The 20,985-nt window shown below is 44.0% G+C and overlaps 1 protein-coding gene across 2 annotated transcripts in view; it reads left to right on the plus strand.

Annotated features, from left to right (window-relative positions):
• The window catches only part of PKM (pyruvate kinase M1/2), a 41,149-nt gene that overhangs the window by 13,514 nt on the left and 6,650 nt on the right, over window positions 1-20,985 (plus strand). For both annotated transcript variants that reach the window (XM_065411509.1, XM_065411510.1), the window contains exons 4-8: window positions 4,728-4,859; window positions 5,872-6,058; window positions 8,144-8,414; window positions 10,390-10,540; window positions 13,883-14,035. In XM_065411509.1, coding sequence (XP_065267581.1) covers window positions 4,728-4,859; window positions 5,872-6,058; window positions 8,144-8,414; window positions 10,390-10,540; window positions 13,883-14,035 — 894 coding nt within the window. The remainder of the gene's footprint in view (window positions 1-4,727; window positions 4,860-5,871; window positions 6,059-8,143; window positions 8,415-10,389; window positions 10,541-13,882; window positions 14,036-20,985) is intronic.

Consider the following 20,985-nt stretch of genomic DNA (forward strand, 5'->3'; position numbering starts at 1 on the left):
GTGCCTCAGACTACCACTTAAAATTAGGTTGGGTAGGAACAAAAACGTAGGAACAGCCATACTGGGTCAGACCAAGGGTCCATCTGGCCCAATAGCCTGTCTTCCGACAGTAGCCAGAGCCAGATGCTTCAGAGGGAATGAACAGAACAGGCAATCGTTGAGTGATCCTCTCTTGTCGTCCACTCCCCACTTCTGGTAGTCAGAGGTCTTACAGACACCCAGAGCATGGAGTTGCATCCCTGCCCATCTTGGCTAATAGCCAGTGATGGACCTATCCTCCAGGAATTGATCTAATTCTTTTTTTGAACCCAGTTATAGTTTTGGTCTTCACAACATCCCCTGGCAAAGAGTTCCACAGGCTTACTGCATTGTGTGAAGAAGTACTTACTCTTGTTTCTAAACCTGCTTCCTATTAATTTTATTAGGTGACCCATGGTTCTTGTGATATGCGAAGGAGTAAATAACACTTCCTTATTCACTTTCTCCACACCATTCATGATTTTATAGACCTCTATTGTATCCCCCTTAGTCGTCTCTCTTCCAAGCTGAAAAGTCCTAGTCTTTTTACTCTCTCCTCATGTGGAAGCTGTTCCATATCCCTAATTTTTGTTGTCCTTCTCTGTACCTCTTACAATTCTAATCTCTCTTTTTGAGATGGGATGACCAGAACTGCATAGAGTATTCAAGGTGTGGATGTACCATGGATTTATGTAGTGTTGTTGTATTTTCTGTCTATCCCTTTCCTAATAGTTCCTAACATTCTCTTGGCTTTTTTTGACTGGTTAGTTCTGATAACCTGATTACTTCCAAGTCAGTATAGGGGTCCGCTGGAGTGGAATAAAATTCCATTTCTGCCTCAGCCACTGGTTTGCTGTTAACATGTGAATTGTATTCAGCAAACACTGATTTACTACTACAGAAATAAGCAGAGTGCTATTCAAGTTATGCATTTTGTTGTAGGCCGTGCAAGTTGCTGACTAGTGCAATCCCCTGTCTCAGAAGCAAACTCTTAGCTCCTTCAAATAAGTCCTGGGTCTCTGCTTGGCTCATTGGTTTGCAGGGTTATGTTACCTGACCGTTATGGAGATCATGCTCTGGCATTTGAAAGCACTATGTTAAATTTATGCGAGGAATACGATCATAAGAAATGCAAACCATTTGTTGTGGCAGGCAAGCCCCCTCAGAGTTTATATAAATAGACTAGATTCCTCTTTGTGACTTGAGATGTGGAAGTGATCCCATTCCCAAATATGGCTTCCCTGCAGTGATGCCCAGGCCTCCATGTTGACTGTCCTTTAGTCTTCAAAATGTCAGGGGTTGTAGTTTCTATAGGACACAAAGTAAGCACCTCAAGCTGTGTAACAACTTAGCTTCTTGCCCTCCCCTAAACTTTAAAGGGCACAGGGCATTAAAATGAACACAGACACTGCAGAAACCACAAACATGCTGACCTTTAAAGTTATGGAAAACTGAAAAATCTAACCATTGGAGTAGTGTCAGTGGCTGGGCTTCTGACAGTGGCCAGAGCCAGAAGCTGCTCATGAGTTAATTTTCTCCTTTCATAATCTCAGCACTTTCAACAGTTACCTGTCCCTTGGGAACGTTGTGCTCCTAACTTGGATGGATGTATAGGATAATGCAGAGATTCCAGTATTATCTATAGCAAAGTTTCTTGACACACTCAGGCCACAACAGGCTGTTCAACTGTAACTCCTCCCCACACACATCCTTCAGCTCTTTCCGGGACTCCCATTTAATGGTGCCAAAATTGTCAGGAATATTCACTGGGTTTGTGTACCTCAGTTACTGTGACCAACTTGACGCCTTATGTGTGATTTTGAGTTACTCCCAAAAACTGAGGTTCACAAGGTTTACATACTCCTGAAAACTTGATTGTAATAAATGCTCTAATAAGGGGAATGCTGCCTTCCAAGTTTGCCTACATTCCTATGTATAGTCTAAAAACTGATGCTACTTTCCTGGCACTTTTTCACTGCATATTCTGCAGACAGGTTTCTATTAAGGTTCTTATTTCATCTGGAGGCAACTGATATTTGCCTGAATAATTAACCTTTTACTTTCTCCATGCTTGTCTACCATATCTATTTTCAGGATGAAATGTCACACCCTTTCCAACTTGCATCGCTTTTCCTATCCTATTGTTTGTACAAGAGGAACAGAAGCTGTCACAAAGTGCAAGAAACTGTAACCATACTAGTGGCTGTAACAAAAATGAATAGACCAAAAACCAGATACCAATTATACCAAACCATAGATTGCGGAAGCCTGATGGGTAAAAGGTTGAAAGCTTAATTGGATGTTGGATAGACTTCCTCCAGCAGCTTCCAATAAAAGCCTCTGATGGAGTGTGGAACTTCATGTAAACTTGGTAGAAATATCACTGTAACAATGATCAAATGCGCTGGCTTCTGCCAGCTCAGATTGTCCACCTCCTTTTTATTAACAAACTCCTTTCCCTCTAGTTCTTAAGGTTAAGGTCAAACTAAAACAAAGCAATATAGGGGAGGGTGCGTGTGTTAAGATTATAAAAATTCCTAATTGTTCCAAAAGTCCACAGCAAGGTCAGGCAGATCCATGACTTTGTGTTTGGACTAAATTACTGTAAGGCCTGGTCTACACTAACCCCCCAATTCGAACTAAGGTACGCAACTTCAGCCACGTGAATAACGTAGCTGAAGTCGACGTACCTTAGTTCGAACTTACCGCGGTCCAGACGCGGCAGGCAGGCTCCCCCGTCGACTCCGCGTACTCCTCGCGCCGAGCAGGATTACCGGAGTCGACGGCGAGCACTTCTGGGTTCGATTTATCGCGTCCAGACAAGACGCGATAAATCGAACCCAGAAGTACGATTGCCTGCCGCCGAACCAGCGCGTAAGTATAGACAAGCCCCAAAACACCTCATCTTGGGTACACCACCAAGATGAGGCATGTGCTCTGCCAGTCCTGACTTTCATTTCTTGATCATGAAACTAAATCAGTCTTCTACCCATGGAACCATTTATTTTAATGTATATACATGAATGGCCTGGGACACCAGAGTGCATATCTAGTGTGAGCAATAATCCTCTCCCCTGTCTAGTAGTAGTACCTCTGTTCCCATCCATAAGGGGGTTTTCAGTTCTCTATTTAAGGACATTGTAGCTTCATATAAAATGCCTTCCTCCACCTGCCTTCAGCTCAGTGTTTCCATAAACTTGTATGTGTTCATGAATTCTCATCAGAGGCTTATGAGATCCTGAGGTTATAAAACCTGGAAAGATGCTGAACTGCCTGTACATCAGACTTGCTACAAACTAGAATGAGCAAAAGCATTTTAATCCGTCCCTTGCTGCTACATGTATTTTATGTGGAAAGGAGACAACTAGACTCCTTGTTACATCTATCAATTTGTTTCTAGTCCAAGCATAGTCTGTCTGAGCACCCTCTCTCCTCCAGCTGTAACCTGTCTTCAACAGCTGTCTGTCAGGATTTACATAACCTTGATCATGAAAAGCTTTCTTTACCCAATGTTGCTGTTTGATCAGGCTGAGCAAGCAGTTCTTTATACTGATCATCTGTGAAGTGAAAGTCAATTGAGATAGCAAGGAACCTCTCTCAGAACCCAGTTAACTCCTTCAGACCAAGTGGGTAGCAATACAACAGTGAGTGGGGTAAACAGAGTTGTATAGAAATTTCCCACATCCTCCTCAAGATAAATACTGTAGGCAGGGCCTATGGAATACTGTGCCAAGCTGGAGCTGAATTCTGCAGCAGCTTCAGACTCAACCTGAAGTTTTGCACAATGTGTTCTATCCAACTTTATGCTATCCTAAACTGTCTCTTCAGACCTTGCCATTTTTGTTCTGGAGCACTGCTGAAATTGTCAGGAGAAAGCTGGAGGTTCTTACATGTGGGTAGGCAGCAGCCAGATCTTTTGGCCTCCGGCGGGTGTGGAAAGCAGTCGGGTTGTGGCACTCAGAAGGCAGTTTGGGCTTTTGGTACCGGAGAGAGTTTTCTTTCCCAGTGCTGTGAGAAGGGGAGTGCTAGTTCTTCACCCTGGCAATTCTTGTCAGCTGAGCAGTCCACAGCATCCAAAGGTAAAGCATACTAGCTAAAAACTTCTGTTTGAAACGATTAATAACAAAGTAATATTGATGCTTTAAACCATCATTGGGCTTCCATGTTAGTACCCGTTGAGAGACAATGAATTACTTGCACTTGCCTGCCATTGGTTTTGGCTGTCTTTGCACGCTTGACAGAACTGAATCTACTTAGGCTGGTCTAAACAGTGTTTTTGTATGAATATAGCTATATTTAGGGCTGTGATGTTACCAATATATTTATACTAGTACAGTCCTAGTGTGGACTGTTACCCACACCACACACAGCAAGGTGCCTCTTACCAGGTAGCTTATTCCTGACTGGAAGAGGAATACTGGTATAAGTGCACAACGTAACTGTACCCACCCTAAGGGAGTTGTACCACTTCAACTGTACTGATAATTTACTCTTGTAAGACCTTTTCCATACACATGGCCTTCATAACAATGAGTAATCTTAATTAACTGAAAGCTTAGATTCTGCACTGTATTCCACTCTGATGGAGTAGCTGAGCATGGGGAAAGAGAATAGCAGCCTTTGACTGTAAGCTCATAGTGTCCAGGACAGCAAATGAAAAGAAGTGAGCTGAAAACTTTTTTTTTTCCTTCCTCCTCCCTCCCTGCCAGTACCATGAAAGAACAATCAGGAATGTGCGAGAAGCTACAGAGAGCTTTGCTTCTGATCCCATCACCTACAGACCTGTGGCTATAGCACTGGATACCAAGGGACCTGAAATCCGAACTGGACTTATCAAGGGAGTAAGTTTTTGTTGTGTATCAGGGGTGGCCAACCTGATCCTGAGAAGGAGCCAGAATTTACCAATGTACATTGCCAAAGAGCCACAGTAATATGTCAGCACTCCTCCCCCCCCCCCTGCTCCCGGCACCTTCCACCCACCTATCAGCGCAGCCTCCTCCCAATCAGCTGTTTGCTGTGCAGGAGGCTGGGGGGGGGGATTGGGGGAGGAGTGAGGGCACAGCAGGCTCAGGGGAAGGGGTGGGGTGGGGGAAGGGCCTGTGGCAGAGCCAGGGGTTGAGCAGTGGGGGCCCCTTCCCCTCCTCCTCCCTCCCCCCCCCCCCGCACATTGGAAAGTTGGCACCTGTAGCTCCACCCCCCGAGTCAGTGCCTATACAAGGAGCCACATATTAACTTCTGAAGAGCTGCATGTGGCTCCAGAGCCACAGGTTGGCCACCCCTGTTCTATACTATCAATGATTATACAGGCTTTCGTTCTACATTAAAAAATGCCTCTAAGGAACTAGATGGTCTTGTGGCTGTAATACTAACTCTGCTTCTGGACCAAAGGTTAGTGTTAACAAACCTCTGAATGAAAGAATGAAGCTGGACCATTTTCAGCCACTTCAGGTTCAGAGGACTGACTGTTACACAGTGTGGATGAATTGACTGTCCACTCTGCAAAACTGGAATGTGACCATAATGCTATGTTCCACCATAGCAAGCACGTCCCGTGCAGGAAAGTAACCTTGCCAGTCAGTGACTATTCTTTTCCATTGTTGGCTCTAGGTGTGTGTGTGGAATATGCTGTAGGTGTGGGAGACATACTTATAGCAGAGATTGCCACCACAAAGCTAGAAGTCACAACTGCTGTCCTGGGGGAAGTGGATATTAGAGTCATAGAGTTTAAAACCAGAAGGGACCACCAGATCATCTAGTCTGACCTCCTGTATGTCACAGGCCATCAACACTTGCACACTAATCCCAACACCCCACATGCCATTCTGTTACTAAAGTTTCCATTGTTGCACACAGAGTGGCACAGCAGAGGTGGAACTTAAGAAGGGAGCCACTCTCAAAGTGACCTTGGACAACGCCTTCATGGAAAAGTGTGATGAAAATGTACTGTGGCTGGACTACAAGAACCTCCCCAATGTTGTGGATGTGGGCAGCAAAATCTATATAGATGATGGCCTCATTTCTCTGCAGGTTAAGGGGAAAGGTATGTAATGATCAAGGGATTCCAATACCATGAACCCTGCACTAATGGTGATCTGCCCCTTTACATCTAGCTATTAACTTGTGGCGATGTTTCACTTGCAATTACCATTCCATTAAGCTCAGCTAGCTATTGAAGATGGACTAACTTGGTACTTTCCTGGTGATTGGCCACCCATTTTCACTTCCAGATTTGACCTAACACAATGAGGATGGACTTCTGACTTTGGTAGATGCAGTAAAACCACCTCCACTTCCTTCCCCTTAAAACCATGATTTCAGTAACTGAGTGATGACTTAAGCCAGGTTTCACTAGGCTGTATGTGTTCTCCTAAACCAGGGGTGGGCAAACTACGGCCCACAGGCCGCATCCAGCCCCTCAAACCTTTTAATCGGCCCCCCAGGAGCGGGAGCGGCGGCTTGCCCCACTCCGGCGATCCAGTCGGGGAGCAGGGCCCGGGGCTTGCCCCACTGCGGCTGGGAAGCGGGGCCCGGGACTTGCTCTGCTCTGCCCACCTGACGCTCCCACATGTTCAGGTGGGACCTGCGTGAGGGCACACATGTTACTGTGGCTGCACAACCCAATTACCAAACGCTCCTCACACATCATCAGAGCCTGGAGCATGCAAGCCCATGTGCCTGCTACTTGTTCTCTTAGGTGACTCTGCTGTTTTAGTAGTGTTAATTTTCCATTGTTGAAGATAAAACAAAGAATAGTTGGCCAGGAAGTGCCAGCTGCATTGTTCACATTAATCAAAGAGGGTGTGGAAAGGAGGTAAGTTTGGTTTAATTATATATAATAGTAAGTAAAGTATAACAATGTTTATTTCTACTAAAATGTATCTTTATTAAATAAAGTTTTCTTTGAATATCTCTGAATTGTTAATTTCATGAGCATTCATGGTCTGCCATACAATTTCCACCCCCAGATGTGGCCCTCAGGCCAAAAAGTTTGCCCACCCCTGTCCTAAACCCTTCATTGCTAGCTGCTCTGATAAAGCACAGGTCAAATTTTGATCATTAACTACTTGACAATTTCTGCCACTTACTGGGAAAGCTGGCTCCCTCCAGCTAGTTGAGTATCCCATGAACTTAGAGTATTAATATGCCATGGACTGTGCACAGACCAAGGCATATTAACTGAGTTCTCAAAGTGATGCAGAAACCAATGGGTAGGGAACTTTGAGTGGAAAAATCAAACAATTTTTGAAAATCAAACTGCTCTGGCAAAGAGGGAGAACTATACCCCCTGGCAAACTAGTGTCTGTTCCCTAAATAGCTTCATTGCAATCCTCAGATAGTGGCAGCGCAATATATCTGCATCAGTGGACAGAGCTGCTGATTCTTGTATAAAAGAATAACTAATTTTTCTGGCCTGGGGTGCTTATCTCCCTTCTGAAGGGGGAGTAATATAGGATAGGGAGACTTTGTGTATTCAAAATCTATCTGCTCCCTTGCTGCACCACGCCAATCCTTGTTTGTAAAATTAGATCATATAGCTAATGTGGGATTAGTCTTACTAGGAAGTGAAGTACCAACAGTTCTGTTCTTTTTTTTAGCTATCTGCTTTCATGGTAGAGTGCACTGAACTGTGGCTGGTGAGATGCGTCCTCCAGAGCTTCCCCCTCTTTCAGTGGTACTTATATTTGCAAGTGTTCTGGAACATGTGAACAGCCTGTCTAGAAACCACCAAATTGCATTTCTGTAGTTCAGCAATCATACTCACATGTTTATAATAGATATCTTCCCTTTTCAGGAATGGGAGTGGAGGTGAATCTAGACTGACAGAATTTATTCCCAGGAGCAGGATTTAGCAGACCAATGCAAAATGCAGGTGCTCCCGACCAGCCTGTGCCTAAGGGATTACCATAACATGATTGTCTATTGCAAAGGCACAAGACAATTAACTGTGCTGTCTGGTGGGCAAAACAACTCTGGCTATGAAAGTGTCCAGTCACCTGCTCTTCTCCAGTAGAAAGAGGAGATAGTAAGAAGTGACCAGTACAGAATAATGGTGAAGTGATGGGGGAGCAAGCAACAGACTATATGAAAGTAAGATGCTGACTTAAACTCATCCAATTTAATTCAGGTGCAGACTACGTTCTCACTGAAGTTGAGAATGGTGGTATGCTTGGTAGCAAGAAGGGTGTAAATCTGCCTGGTGCTGCAGTGGACCTTCCTGCAGTCTCCGAGAAGGACATTCAAGATCTGAAATTTGGTGTGGAGCAGGATGTGGACATGGTGTTTGCTTCCTTCATCCGCAAGGCAGCTGATGTCCATGCTGTCAGGCAAGTGCTGGGAGAAAAGGGGAAGAACATCAAGATCATCAGCAAGATTGAGAACCATGAGGGCGTGCGCAGGTGAGCTTTACCAAGCATGGCTTGTCCAAGTGACAGTAAATATTCTCTCAGGTGTGGGGAGGGGGGAAAGACACCCACTGGGAGCACAGATTTCATTTTGCTGAACTGCAGCTTGTCCTTTTGGTTCTTCTCCGCAGAAATGAGTCACTACTGTATTACTGCCTTCATTGCAAAACAGGTTAGCAGTTATCGCTGTATATCTATCAACATACTGTAACATACAAATGGGTACACTTTTTTTTTTTTTTTTTTAATCCTGGTCTTATGTACTTAACCTCACCTCATCAGCTCAAACTTCAGTAATTTGCAGTGGATTGCCTAGTACTTAATGCTAATTAGCAAGGTCTCTACTCTTTTCCTGTACCAGAACTTAATCTCCAATTCTAGCAGTAGCAGCCAGTGACACTGAAGTATTGACCATTTATTTCTCAAGTGACTCAACAGATATGTCTACACTGCACCCAAAAACAAAACAAACAAACCCACCTTCAGCAGCATGTCTCAGGCCCCAGGTCAGCTGACTTTGTCTGTGAGACTAAAAATAGTAGTGTAGATGTACCCAGTGTCACAACACTTGCTCCTTGTTCAATTTAGCAAACTGGAATCTGATTAGCTACCAAAATGATAATCTCTTCTCTCCTCTTAAAGATACACCTGGTATTGTAATTAGCCTTTCACATAACACAAGTAGGCTTTGAATGAGAATAGATTTTTATGGGTGAATGTAAATTTCATCCTCTACACACTTCTATCAATTAAAATTTTCCAATAGGAGAAGTAAGAAAACTGCTGCTTGATAACTTAGTCAAAATCCAGTGATTTAGACTTGTTACAAACAGACTAAAGCAGGGGTCTCAAACTCAAATGACCAGGAGAGCCACATGAGGACTAGTTCATTGGCCCGAGGGCCGCATCACTGACACACACACCCCTCGCTGCCCCCGGCCCTGCCCCCACTCCATCCCTTCCATGAGGCCCCGCCTCTTCCAACCCCTTCCCCGAAGTCCCCACCCCAACTCTGCCCCCTCCCTGCCCCGAGAGGGTGCAGGAGGGGTATGGTGGGGGCTCAGGGCAGGGAGTTGAGGTGCAGAGTGTGACAGAGGGCTCAGGGCAGGGAGTTGGGGTGTGGGGTGCAGCAGGGGGCTCAGGGTAGGGAGTTGGGGTTGGGGTTCAGGCAGGGGGCTCAGGGCAGGGAGTTGGGGGTGGGGTGCAGGCAGGGGGTTGGGGTTCAGGCAGGGGGCTCAGGGCAGGGGGTTGGGGTGCAGGCAGGGGGCTCAGGGCAGGGAGTTGGGGTGGGGTTCAGGTGGGGGTTGGGGGTGCAGGCAGGGGGCTCAGGGCAGGGAGTTGGGGGGCAGGGTGCAGGAGGAGCCCTCTGCTCTCCTCCCCCACCCCGGCTGCAGAGACATGATGCCAGCCGCTTCAGGGAGCAGCGCGGGGCTCAAGGGGGGGCAATCCCGCGGGTGTAGTTTGCCCACCCCGGCCTGGAGGTAGGCCGGGGGGGTGCGCGGGCCGCTTGGCGGGCCACAGGAAATAGCCCCAGGCAGTGTGTTTGAGACCCCCTGGACTAAAGAATGAATAGTAAAAACAGGTATGACTTGTAAACTTTAAGGATAGTTGCTTTGTATATTTTGACTTGTGTTTTAACATCTTGGAAAGCTTTTTGAATGCCATTATCTGTCATTAAATAACTGACCCCAATAATTTTACACAACTGTGGAAAATTTAAATTGATCTAAAGTTTAAAAATAAGCATCATTACTGTCCATTTAAATTGTATATTAAAAATAAGTGGAATAGCTTATGGGAACACAGTATTTGTAACTATATTGCTCAGATGATTGTGTAAACCTGTACTAAATGAAAAGTATCTGGTGGAGAGCGTGACTTCCACCTTTTCCCTGTAGTTCCCAAAATTGAAAGGTGTCTTGCAGATGGAGGAAAGAGTAAAACAAGTTTTTATTTTTTTGGCCATGAGGTTTGATGAGGTTCTGGAGGCCAGCGATGGCATCATGGTGGCCCGTGGTGACTTGGGTATTGAGATCCCTGCTGAAAAAGTCTTCCTAGCCCAGAAGATGATGATTGGACGTTGCAACAGGGCTGGGAAGCCCATTATCTGTGCTACTCAGGTACTTCAAATATCATTAGCTTTCTTAATCATAGTCTTTATCGTGTAACTTCTCTAGTAGTACTTGAGATACTATGCCCATTACTCACTTAGATATTGTTTCAAGATATCCCTATCAGAGCATGAAGATAACACACAGAGCGGAGCTGCAAAGTACAGTGGCTCAGCAGCTTTTCTGGATTCATGAATAAGACACAAGCAAACTGAGATTTCTATACTTGCTTCTCCCAAGTTAGTCAGTAAACACCTCGTACCTCTGTTCAACCAAACAGAGTAATTTGGGTGTGGGAAGAGATGCCTTCCAAACATTCTTGTGACTGGACCTCTTGCATGGGTTGGAATATATAAAAGGTTAAGCCCTAAAATATGGGGCCTAGAAACACTTCATCCAAGTGAAGAAACCTTTTATGGATTTGCCAATATCCCCTCACTTTTCTTTTCTCTTGTGTTCACTGGTCTGTCTCTGCATTTAATGGAGGCAGAAGATTAAGTTTCCGATACAGAAGTTAAATTGCATTTTATAAGGGTAGCAGGCATTAGTGATTAATAGTGGATTAACTCTTTCTGTGTAAAGGAGTCCGTTCTTCATTTCCTTCCTGTTATGACTTTGAAAACAATTAGAGTTGTGCAGGGTTTTATGTAAACTATTCTGCAGAAGGGATCTTGGACAGAGTATGCAGGTCTGTCACATCTTACGCGCATTTAACATGTGCGATTTCAGCTTTACGCGGTCAGCAAAAACAAAAAAAAGAAAAATAACAATTTTAATACTGGTACCTGTAGTGCAGGCGATTCCGCCCGCCATTGAACTCAATGTAATTTTGACTATATGCGGTTTTCGCTTTACGCGCTAACCGTGGAACGGAACCCCCGCGTAAGATGAGACAGACCTGTATTCAGATTTCATCAAGTAACTCTGCTCCATTCTCTGGGCTTTGTCTTGTGTGGAAAATCTCCAAAACTCTGCAGCAGCACTACAGCCTCAGTTGGGAATAGAGGAGATGCACAAATAAAATTTCTAAGTTGTCACTAATGGCAACTGAGATTCTCCTCTTCTTCCCCTGACACTTCTCCTTTGTGCTTCACGCTTGGAGAGTGAGCTTTAAAATAAGTTGATAGTGAATAGGTAGATTACTCTTTACTCCTGCGGGAATTCTGCACTTAAAATTTCTGTGCACAAAACTTCCAAATTCTGCATATTATTTGTCAAAATAACACAATATAATCACACCAGTTTCAATTATTTTTGGTCACTTATTTCAAAATACCTGTCAGCAAGTATGTCTGTAACAATACAGACAACAAAAGATTCAGGAAATGTTTTTTGACAGATTCCTTATTAGGCATATTAATACAGAACTCTGAGTAATTAATTTAAACTACAATATCATTTCTCGCACCCCTCTGAAGCAGTTCAAAGACTTGGGGGAGTCAGAGGTAATGGAGGAGCTGAGGGAGAGAAGTAATTGCTGGGACGAAGCCTGGGTGTGAACTTGGAGGGTTGTTGGGTATGGGTGGGAAAAATATGGAACAGATTTTTTGCGGGGAGGCGGGGAGGGATTGTTAAGGAGCTTCCCCCATGCTGACCCCTAGCCTCTCCCATTCAGTCAGGCACATCTGCCCATCCCCATGTGTCCTTGCATCCCTTGTCCACATGTGTCCCACTTCTCCATGTGGCCCTGTGCCCCCACTCAGCCACCCCTGTCACCATGTGGTCCTGCACTTCCACTCCCATTCAGCCCCTGCCGAAGTCTGTCCTCCCCCACTAGCCCTTATGAGCCCTTGTTTGACTCCCCAGAAGCCCCATGCTGTCTGTGTCCCTTGTCTCCTGACCTGGCCCAACAGGCACTGTGAAGATGGTAGGCTCTTTCTCTTTCCTAGTTGGCCGGGAGCTGCTACTCTCTTTTAGCACCACAGCGCCCTCTGGTGGGGGGGAAAGGCAGAGCAGCAGCAACTTTCCAGCTGAAGCTTTTTTCTGTGCAAAAAATTAAAAATATGCACAGCTCATTAATTATGCCTGTGCACAGTGGCGCAGAATTCCCACAGGATTAACTCTTGCAGGAGTTTTATAAGCAGCCCTCTGGTACTGGAAGGATCATCTTCCTGGTATCTCTGCAGCTGGTGTTTCAAGAATAGCCTGGTTTCCATTAGTAGGATATTTTAAAGGACCATATGCTCTGGACACTAGCCAGTTGGGCCTCTTGGTGTTTACTACAGTGCACGCCGATTCCTGGCACTGTCCAATTGAGACCTCCTCACTGGAAAAGTCCCTAGGTTTAAGTCACAGGTGGAGCAGTAAGTGGGGGAGACTGGGAGAAAGACCAAGACAAAACTATATTGTGGGGACTGAAAGGTGGGAAAAGATGGTGCAGAAGGGATGAAGGAGAACATTTGTTTGGTTGTTGTTGTTGTTTTTTTTAAAGCTACCCTTAACTTTCCACCTGCAGCCTCGCTAGCAAAGTGCTAAGATGCTATTTTGGCTGCAGTTTGTGGGCACTTCAGCCGCAACTTGCTTTCTAAACTAGTGTCTGTTAATTCTGCTTCACATATTCCTCTTCATAAAGAGTCAAAATAAACTGCTGAGAGGGCAGCTAAGCTTTTTTTTTGGGGGGGGGGGGGGGGGAGCACTGTCTGAATAGTCAGCAAACCTTAAAAGTTTAAACTACCCAGTTCAAAATAGAGAAGGTGGTGTACAACCTTTCCACCACTACTTTACTAAATGACTGCATAAAGGAAAGATGTCCTATAAACCTGAACAGTCTCACTTTTTAAAGGGAAGTGTGCAACTAATGAGCCAGACTGTAATAGCAACAAGCCACAACAGTGTGCATTAGTTGGCTATTGATGTATTAATTTCTCTGATACATGCCTGGTTGTGGATTATATTATATGAACCTAAACCTCTCACATCCCCATATTCAGCTCTTACCTTGCTGCTGATCAACTGGTGGTTGAATATTAATGGTACACAGCTGCCTTAAGTAAATGCCAATTGTAGCATCAATTAATTTTTATAATTCTTATGTAGCAGGTTCCTTGATGAAATCTGCTGTAATGGTCTGAGAGTTCTGTCGTAAGGTTTGGCATAACAGTATTCAAACTTCATACTTCAATATGTCATCAGCTCTGTTTCCATGCATGACACTGTTGTTCTAGTGGCCAGACAAAGCATACTTGCTACAAATAATCTAATCAGACTTACTGATACTTAACTTTGTGCTGTACCCTACAGTATAAAATGCTTTAAAACACATTCCAGTGCTTACATAGGTGTACTAGAAAAGTAGTTGGTCTCTTCCATAGTGGGGTGTTAATTTGCTCAGCCTGACTTCTCCTTTTCCAGATGTTGGAGAGTATGATTAAGAAACCTCGCCCAACCCGTGCTGAGGGCAGTGACGTAGCTAATGCCGTCTTGGATGGAGCGGACTGCATCATGCTGTCTGGGGAGACTGCCAAAGGAGACTACCCTCTTGAGGCTGTCCGCATGCAGCACGCTGTGAGTAATGCCTTTGCTTTAAAGGGTAGAATTACATAGTCCAAAGTGGAACCTTTCCAAAGAGGTAAAGGTAGCATATATCCCACTTCCTGCTTCCTCACTCCATCCAGATGTCTGGTTGTCCAAATGCATTCAGAGTCAAGTAGCTATACCTAGCAGTTCTATAATGGCAGCTCCTTGTCCATGCTCCCACTAACCCTTACTTTTTGAAAAAGTAAGTCTGTTCTCCCTTCTATTATTTCTCCCCCCCCCCCCCCCCCATTCATCTTCTTAACCTACACTTACATAGAGCATGGACTTGTAAGCCCACTAGACCCTGACCAGGAGCAGATCAGTGTGGTGCTGCCCTCTGCCACTAGATCCTTTATGAGAAATGATTTCCTTTATATGCCAGACATGCAAATGTCACTTGCCATGTGCTTTGTACTCATCACTTAGAGACAGAGCCAAGAGTTGAAGTGCAATGCTGAGAGATGTCTACTTCACAGTGGACTATAAGAAACCCTAACTTATGTTTATATGCCAAGGTTGAGCTTTCTTCCTTGTTACCCTGGTGTTGATTCCCTTGAGTCCACTGCTCTAAACTCTAATCTCTAACTCCACTTTTGACACCTTCTGTGCTGCGGAGTTGCGCCAAGGATCACTTTGACCTTGATTGAGCTCAACTCCATATACTGAAAAACAATTCAAATTTAAATAAATTTGTGTGGTGAGGGAGTGGGATGGTTTAATGGGGTGCTTGTTCCAGGTTTACTGTCCTGTTGCATTCAACAGCTCTGCATTTGACTACTGTTTATGGGGATGTTTCTTGCATGATGACTGACAGGACTTATTTTTTTTACATGTTTAAACTGCCAGAAACCTCTCTGCTCTGCCTTGAGTTCACCCAGCTCATCTTCCCATTAATTTAAGTTTAATGCTAAGTGTCTAGAAGTACTGATAATCTCCGGGTAACTGCTGTGAATTACAGTATTGACAATGCACTAGTTTGTCAGTTGCAGTTCAGGTTATATAGATTAATAAACATAGCTACTATATGTGCATTTACAATTCCTTACATAAGTATACTTTCTTCTCACTGTTAACTGTATTTGGTCTACATTCACTGGAACTTTTGTACACTTAGGGAACAGATGATGAAACCAGATTGTTGTGGGCCAGTGATCTTAAAGCATGTGATCGCTCTGCACTGTAAACTATTCACTAACTGCCTGCCTAAAGCTTCTCCTACTAGGAAATCTTGAGGGTTGACCCTGATATCTAAATCTGGAAACTTGCTGCAGTAAGACTTAATTTCAGAAATGAACTCTTGTGATCCAGTTTAGTTTCAGATAATCTAGTTTGACTAGCAGAAGTTCTTTAGATCTGGCCACTAGATAGTACATGGGTACTGGTGGTCTCAAGTGTTTGACCTTCCTTATTTTTTTAGTTACTGTAGGTACATCAAAGGACATGGTCAACAGATTCATACAAATCGTTCTAGAATTGATTTTTTTTTTTTTTCTTCACACAAGGCAAAATACTGCCTTTTTTTAATGGATGGTGGCTTTCAGTGATGCAGTCTTGAACTTCCATATTGTAGCTCATCATACCTATACTGCATTTATGCTAGGTTCTTAACTACCAGGTTAAGTTCTGAATACTTGGTTTCATAGTGGCAAAACCTATTGGAGAATTGAACCTCCAAGCATGAGGGGAAAATAAACCAGTGCACGCAGCTAAGAAGGTGAAACTGAAGCTTCTGATGTAATGCAAAATGGATGTGCCTACTGGCTTTGATGGTTATGATTCTGAAGGTTTTGGCCCCACCTTTTCTTAAACTTGGGCTATCCCCAAATCAGACCCAGCATGTGGAGGCATTTAGTACCGCTGCAACATTACTAGGAGTAGCTAGACACTTGCGTGTTTTTTCCTAAAGTGAATGCTATTAGAATGGGCCGAGTTACAGCCTCGGAGCACCAGCAACTTCTGCTTACCTCTTTTACTATGACACAATGAGTAGTTAATATCTGCACACATGGACTAAGGCTTGTCTGCACAAAGGTGCACGAAATCCCCAGGCTCAGCTGAGGGCAGTTTAAAACATTGAGGCTTTCTGTTGCCTTTGGGAGGGGGGGAAAAAATCTCACTAAGCTCTGTAGAGCATCTCGGGTCAAAACCTCAGATTATGGAATCTGGCTGCTGTGAGGCTCAGTTTCTCCACCTTTCCAGACTAAGCCATGTAAAATGGCAGTGTGACCGCTTACCACCATTGCAAGTACTGACCACTGTAAAACTAACTGGAAGGAGCTGCTCTTCTTTCTAGAAGAAAACAATTTATCCTAAACCTTAGCAGGGGGTAAAGAATCTGATACGACAGTGACTGAGCACTATAGAAATGTCTACACAGTTCAGACAAATTCAGGTTCCCCTAGCACTTATGCAGTCTTGTTACCTGCAGCTCCATTTACTAGAACTGCTCTTCCTAGAAGGAGGGTCTTAATACTGGGTTGCTAAGTTGTTTTTTTGTCACTTGTAGAGCACAATTTTCCCCCTTTCCAGGAGCATCAGGGTTTTACATGCAGTGTATGGTGACTGCATAATCCTCCTGGGTTGCTCCTGCTTTCTTCCCGGCTAAGTGTTTGCCAGTGGTAAGACTGCCCAATTCCAGTGACATCAAAATGAGCATGGACCACTTTTATTGATGCTTTCTTGGTCTAAAAATCAAGTCAGCTGATGAGAGTAGTAGGACCCTTATGTTCCTGCTTTCCAGCTTCTGTTATGAAAAATGTTTTACATATTTCAGCATCTTCTATAAATGTGAAGCAATACTTTGCTCAGACTCTAGTCCTTTATACAAGTTTACTTTTTTGTATTGCTACTCTGTATTGCCAAAACTTTGTTACAAAATACTCCAGCAGCAAAACTGGATGCTTAGCTAATGGACGTAGGCTCAAAGATCACTGACAGCTGCTACCTGTATACATAAGACAGTATTTCCATGAAACATCAGCTCGGTGGTTAGGGAGTATGGATCAAACTGGTTCTTCACACCTACACTGAAAACGATGAGATGCTCTAGCTAGGTGCTCTTCCTCCCCATAGCTTCTAGGAATGTTTATGGTATTTCAGACCCTAGAAGTACTTTTATGTACTAATCTAAAAGAATTTATCCTTTAGGAATGGGGGAGAAAGCTTCTGTTTAAACTTGGTGCCAGAAGTTTCTCCAGTATACTTGATATGTCCTTTCTACACCCAGTGAATCTCTCTGACCTGACATGTGTTGGTAGAATGTAATAATCACCACTTGGTGACAACTCTCTAATTTCTATTGGATAAGTAAAATTAACTCATAGTGGTAATCCTAATGTCCCCAAAAGATGAGGCACAGTACTCTAGGAGTTCAGTAGCAAGTTTCCAGATGTTGGACAGGATACCTCTTCCTGGGAAGGAAGCAGCTCCCAAAACTTCCATTGGTCCTGTCAGTTTAAAAAGTTGACAGCTAATTTGATCAGTGGGAAAAACAAGTCTTGAAACTCTGTCCTTGCCAGTTTGTCCGAAGAGCTCAATGAAATTCAAAGAAAGTAGGGCTATGTCTATACTGCCCTGTAGTTTGGACTATAGGGGAGTTAATAGCACACACCAAAGTGCTTTGCAGTAACTCTTCCATGTGTATGCAGTGAGTGCATACTAAGATTCCTAGTTCACATTAATGTAATCCATTGCCCAAACAGAAGGGCAGTGTAGACAAATCCTAAGGGCAGGTCTACTCTACAGACTTACATTGACGAAGCTGCAGCACATCTGCTGAAGATACTCTAAGCCAACAGAGCTCTCTCCCGTTGGCTTAATAGTGACCGCTTCTCACAGAGGTAGAGTTCTGTCAGTGGGAGAATTTCTGCTGCTGACATGGTGCTGTCTACACAGAGGGTTATGGTCTGTATAACTATGTCACTCAAGGGTATGGATTTCTTTCACACCTCTAAGTAATGTAGCTATACCGAAGTAAATATGTAGTTTAGACTAAGGGCTTGTCTACACTGGCAATTTACAGCGCTGCAACTTACTTGCTCAGGGGAGTGGAAAAAACACCCCCCTGAGCGCAGCAAGTTTCAGCGCTGTAAAGCGCCAGTGTAAACAGTGCACCAGCACTGGTAGCTATGCCCCTCATGGAGGTGGGGGTTTTTTGGGGGGGGGTTTGTTTTGTTTTTTAGAGTGCTGGGAGAGCTCTCTGCCATGACTACACAAGCCACGTTAAAGCGCTGTTACATCAGCGCTTTAGTATTGCCAATATAGACTAGCACTAAGTCTAAATGCCTTCGTACCCCACCCCACACAATTGAGGATGTGGTCACGCCCTACCACAAACTTGGAGAAAGCTGGTAAACATCCCCAGTAGGGAAAATGTTAATGGATCAACATGAATGATTTGCCATGGACCTTTGGGAGGGACTAACTTAAAAAAGGGGGGAGGGGGTGAGTTAATCTATAAAAACCTCTTGTATAGCAGGGAGCCTTTTGGTAAACTCAAGCTTATGCTGAATGTTGCCCAAAGCTGCCTGCCTTTGATTCAAGAAATGAAGATATACCGTAGGCTCCTGGTTTCCATGTTTTGGAGTATGCTATATGAAGTGGAACCTTACTTTATCCCCCTTTTTATCTAACAAGTTTAAACCCAATGTAATGAAAACTTGCAGCTAATACTGTGGCTTTTATTGCATTTAATTTGCATTATAATGTAATCTAGGTCAGTGGTTCTCAACCAGGGGTCTGTGGCACACTTGGGACCATGAGCAAGTTTCAGGTGGTCCGCCAAGCAGGGCTGGCATTAGACCTGCTCGGGCCCAGGGCAGAAGCCAAAGCCCACATCACCTGGGGCTGAAGCCCGGGCTCTAAGTCCCACCACTCAGGGCTGAAGCTGAAGTGAGCAACTTGGCTTCGCAAGGCCCCCTGTGGCATGAGGCACCGGGCAATTGCCCTGCTTCCCACCTCCTAACACTGGCCTTGGCTTTTATATGCAGAAAAACAGTTGTGGCACAGGTGGGCCATGGAGTTTTCATAGCATGTTGGAGCCTCAGAAAGAAAAAGGTTGAGAACCCCTGATTTAGGTGTCTCAGTCTGAATTATTGTTACAAAGGATCTTGTGGCTGGAGACTGGGACTCTGGATTTCCACATCCTCTGGGATATCTAGACAAGCCACTTATAATTTTTTTCATCTAAGTTATAAGTTAAGATGAGGATAACGGTGACAATTCATTAACATTTGTAAAGTGCTTGTCCTCACCTGGAAAGTGCCATAGAGTGAAGTGTATCTATTTAGATGGATTTAGTCTGTCTAAAGCCTCCATTTTTCTTGCTTGCTATAAATAACTTCAGCTAGTCCTCTTGAAGAGATCATCAACTTTTCGGCATGCTTTTCTAGTAAACTCTGCAAGCCTTCTTTATATGGTTGTGAAGGACTAGCATTGCCTAGTCAGACAAGAATTCTTGTCTTAAATGCTTTCTCTTAGGCATACTTACTGACCTATATAAGATTCCTAGATTATTGTACAAACTCACTTGGAATATCCATGGACTGTCTGTAAACTGGATGCGGAAGCTTCTCATGACACCTTACTTCTAGTTTTTATTCATAGAATGATCTTCTGTAGTTGTACACTTGACTAAGTTGAGTACATACAAACATTAAATGAGGGTTTCTGTACTCTACATTTTTTAGAGAAAACAACCATATAAGGAAGACTTGTTTCTATACTGTAAACAGTATTACTAAAGGGTAGGGTGGTGCAACTGTAAAGATTAAGTTTCTTGGCTCTTCTCTAAGTAACAGCCAAACCATAAAATGAGCCCACCTTCTTTGCGTATAAAGAATGAGATGGAAGATGGTGGCATTGTTCGCAATTGGACTGTTCTTGTATAAAAGATTATTCTAACAGTGCTCTGGGCCATTAGAAGGTGGGGGTGAACACACATGCATCCCTGAAGCAACATATACCATGCATTCTACTACTGTCTGTTCTCTGGCACACCTAAAAGTTGAGCCTCTGGAAAAGTGCAGAAGCAAGACCTACAGCAAGCTGACACTTGAGGCTTGTTTACACTCTATGGGGGAGTGATTTCTAAAGTGCACTGTTGTACATTAATTGGTGCACTTAACATAGTACTGTTTAAAACAATACTACATAAAATTACACCAAGGAGCTTAGTGTGCACCAGCAGTGTCTGCATCAACCAATGAATGTGCCACACATATGTGCTTTAGAAATCATACCCCATAAAGTACATTACCCCACCATGTAGACATGCCCTCATCATATAATTAAATGAGCAGTTTTCGTAAGGAAGTGGCCCCCCACCTTCCTTAGCCTAAACAAGTGCAGACAATTCAAAAAATGTAGCCTGACTTCAGGCCCTGGGGCAGCATGACTGTAAAGCTATCAAAATAATGTAGCATAAAAGGTCCCATTCTGAAAACACATGATCTGATGTACAAACTAGCTGTAGGAAATGGCACTGAATGTCCACTAGCCTTGGCACTGTTAGAATTCTAACCATGTTTGTCTGTATTAAATCTTAACCTCCGAGCCAAAGGACGTTTCACAACCCTACCTCTAATATTCTTTGCCTGCATGACTATGACAATTAAGCAAATTAACTCAATATCACATTACTCTCTGGTGTATCTATTTCCTTCTTTCTGTCACTCCTTTCTTCTCCCTCCCTCTTACCCTGGCCTGCAGATCGCTCGCGAGGCTGAGGCCGCAATTTTTCACCGTCAGCTGTTTGAAGAACTTTTCCGCGTCACTGCTAACAACAGGGACCCTGCTGACGCCATGGCTGTAGGCGCTGTGGAGGCCTCTTTTAAGTGCTTAGCTCCAGCTCTGATAGTTCTGACCGAGTCTGGCAGGTAGGGCTCAGAGAGGGCAAGAAAGACTTAGGCTCTAAAGATAAATAAGCGTTTTCACTCCAC

Source organism: Emys orbicularis, chromosome 10 (genome assembly GCF_028017835.1).
Source record: "Emys orbicularis isolate rEmyOrb1 chromosome 10, rEmyOrb1.hap1, whole genome shotgun sequence".
NCBI classification, from domain to species: Eukaryota; Metazoa; Chordata; order Testudines; family Emydidae; genus Emys; species Emys orbicularis.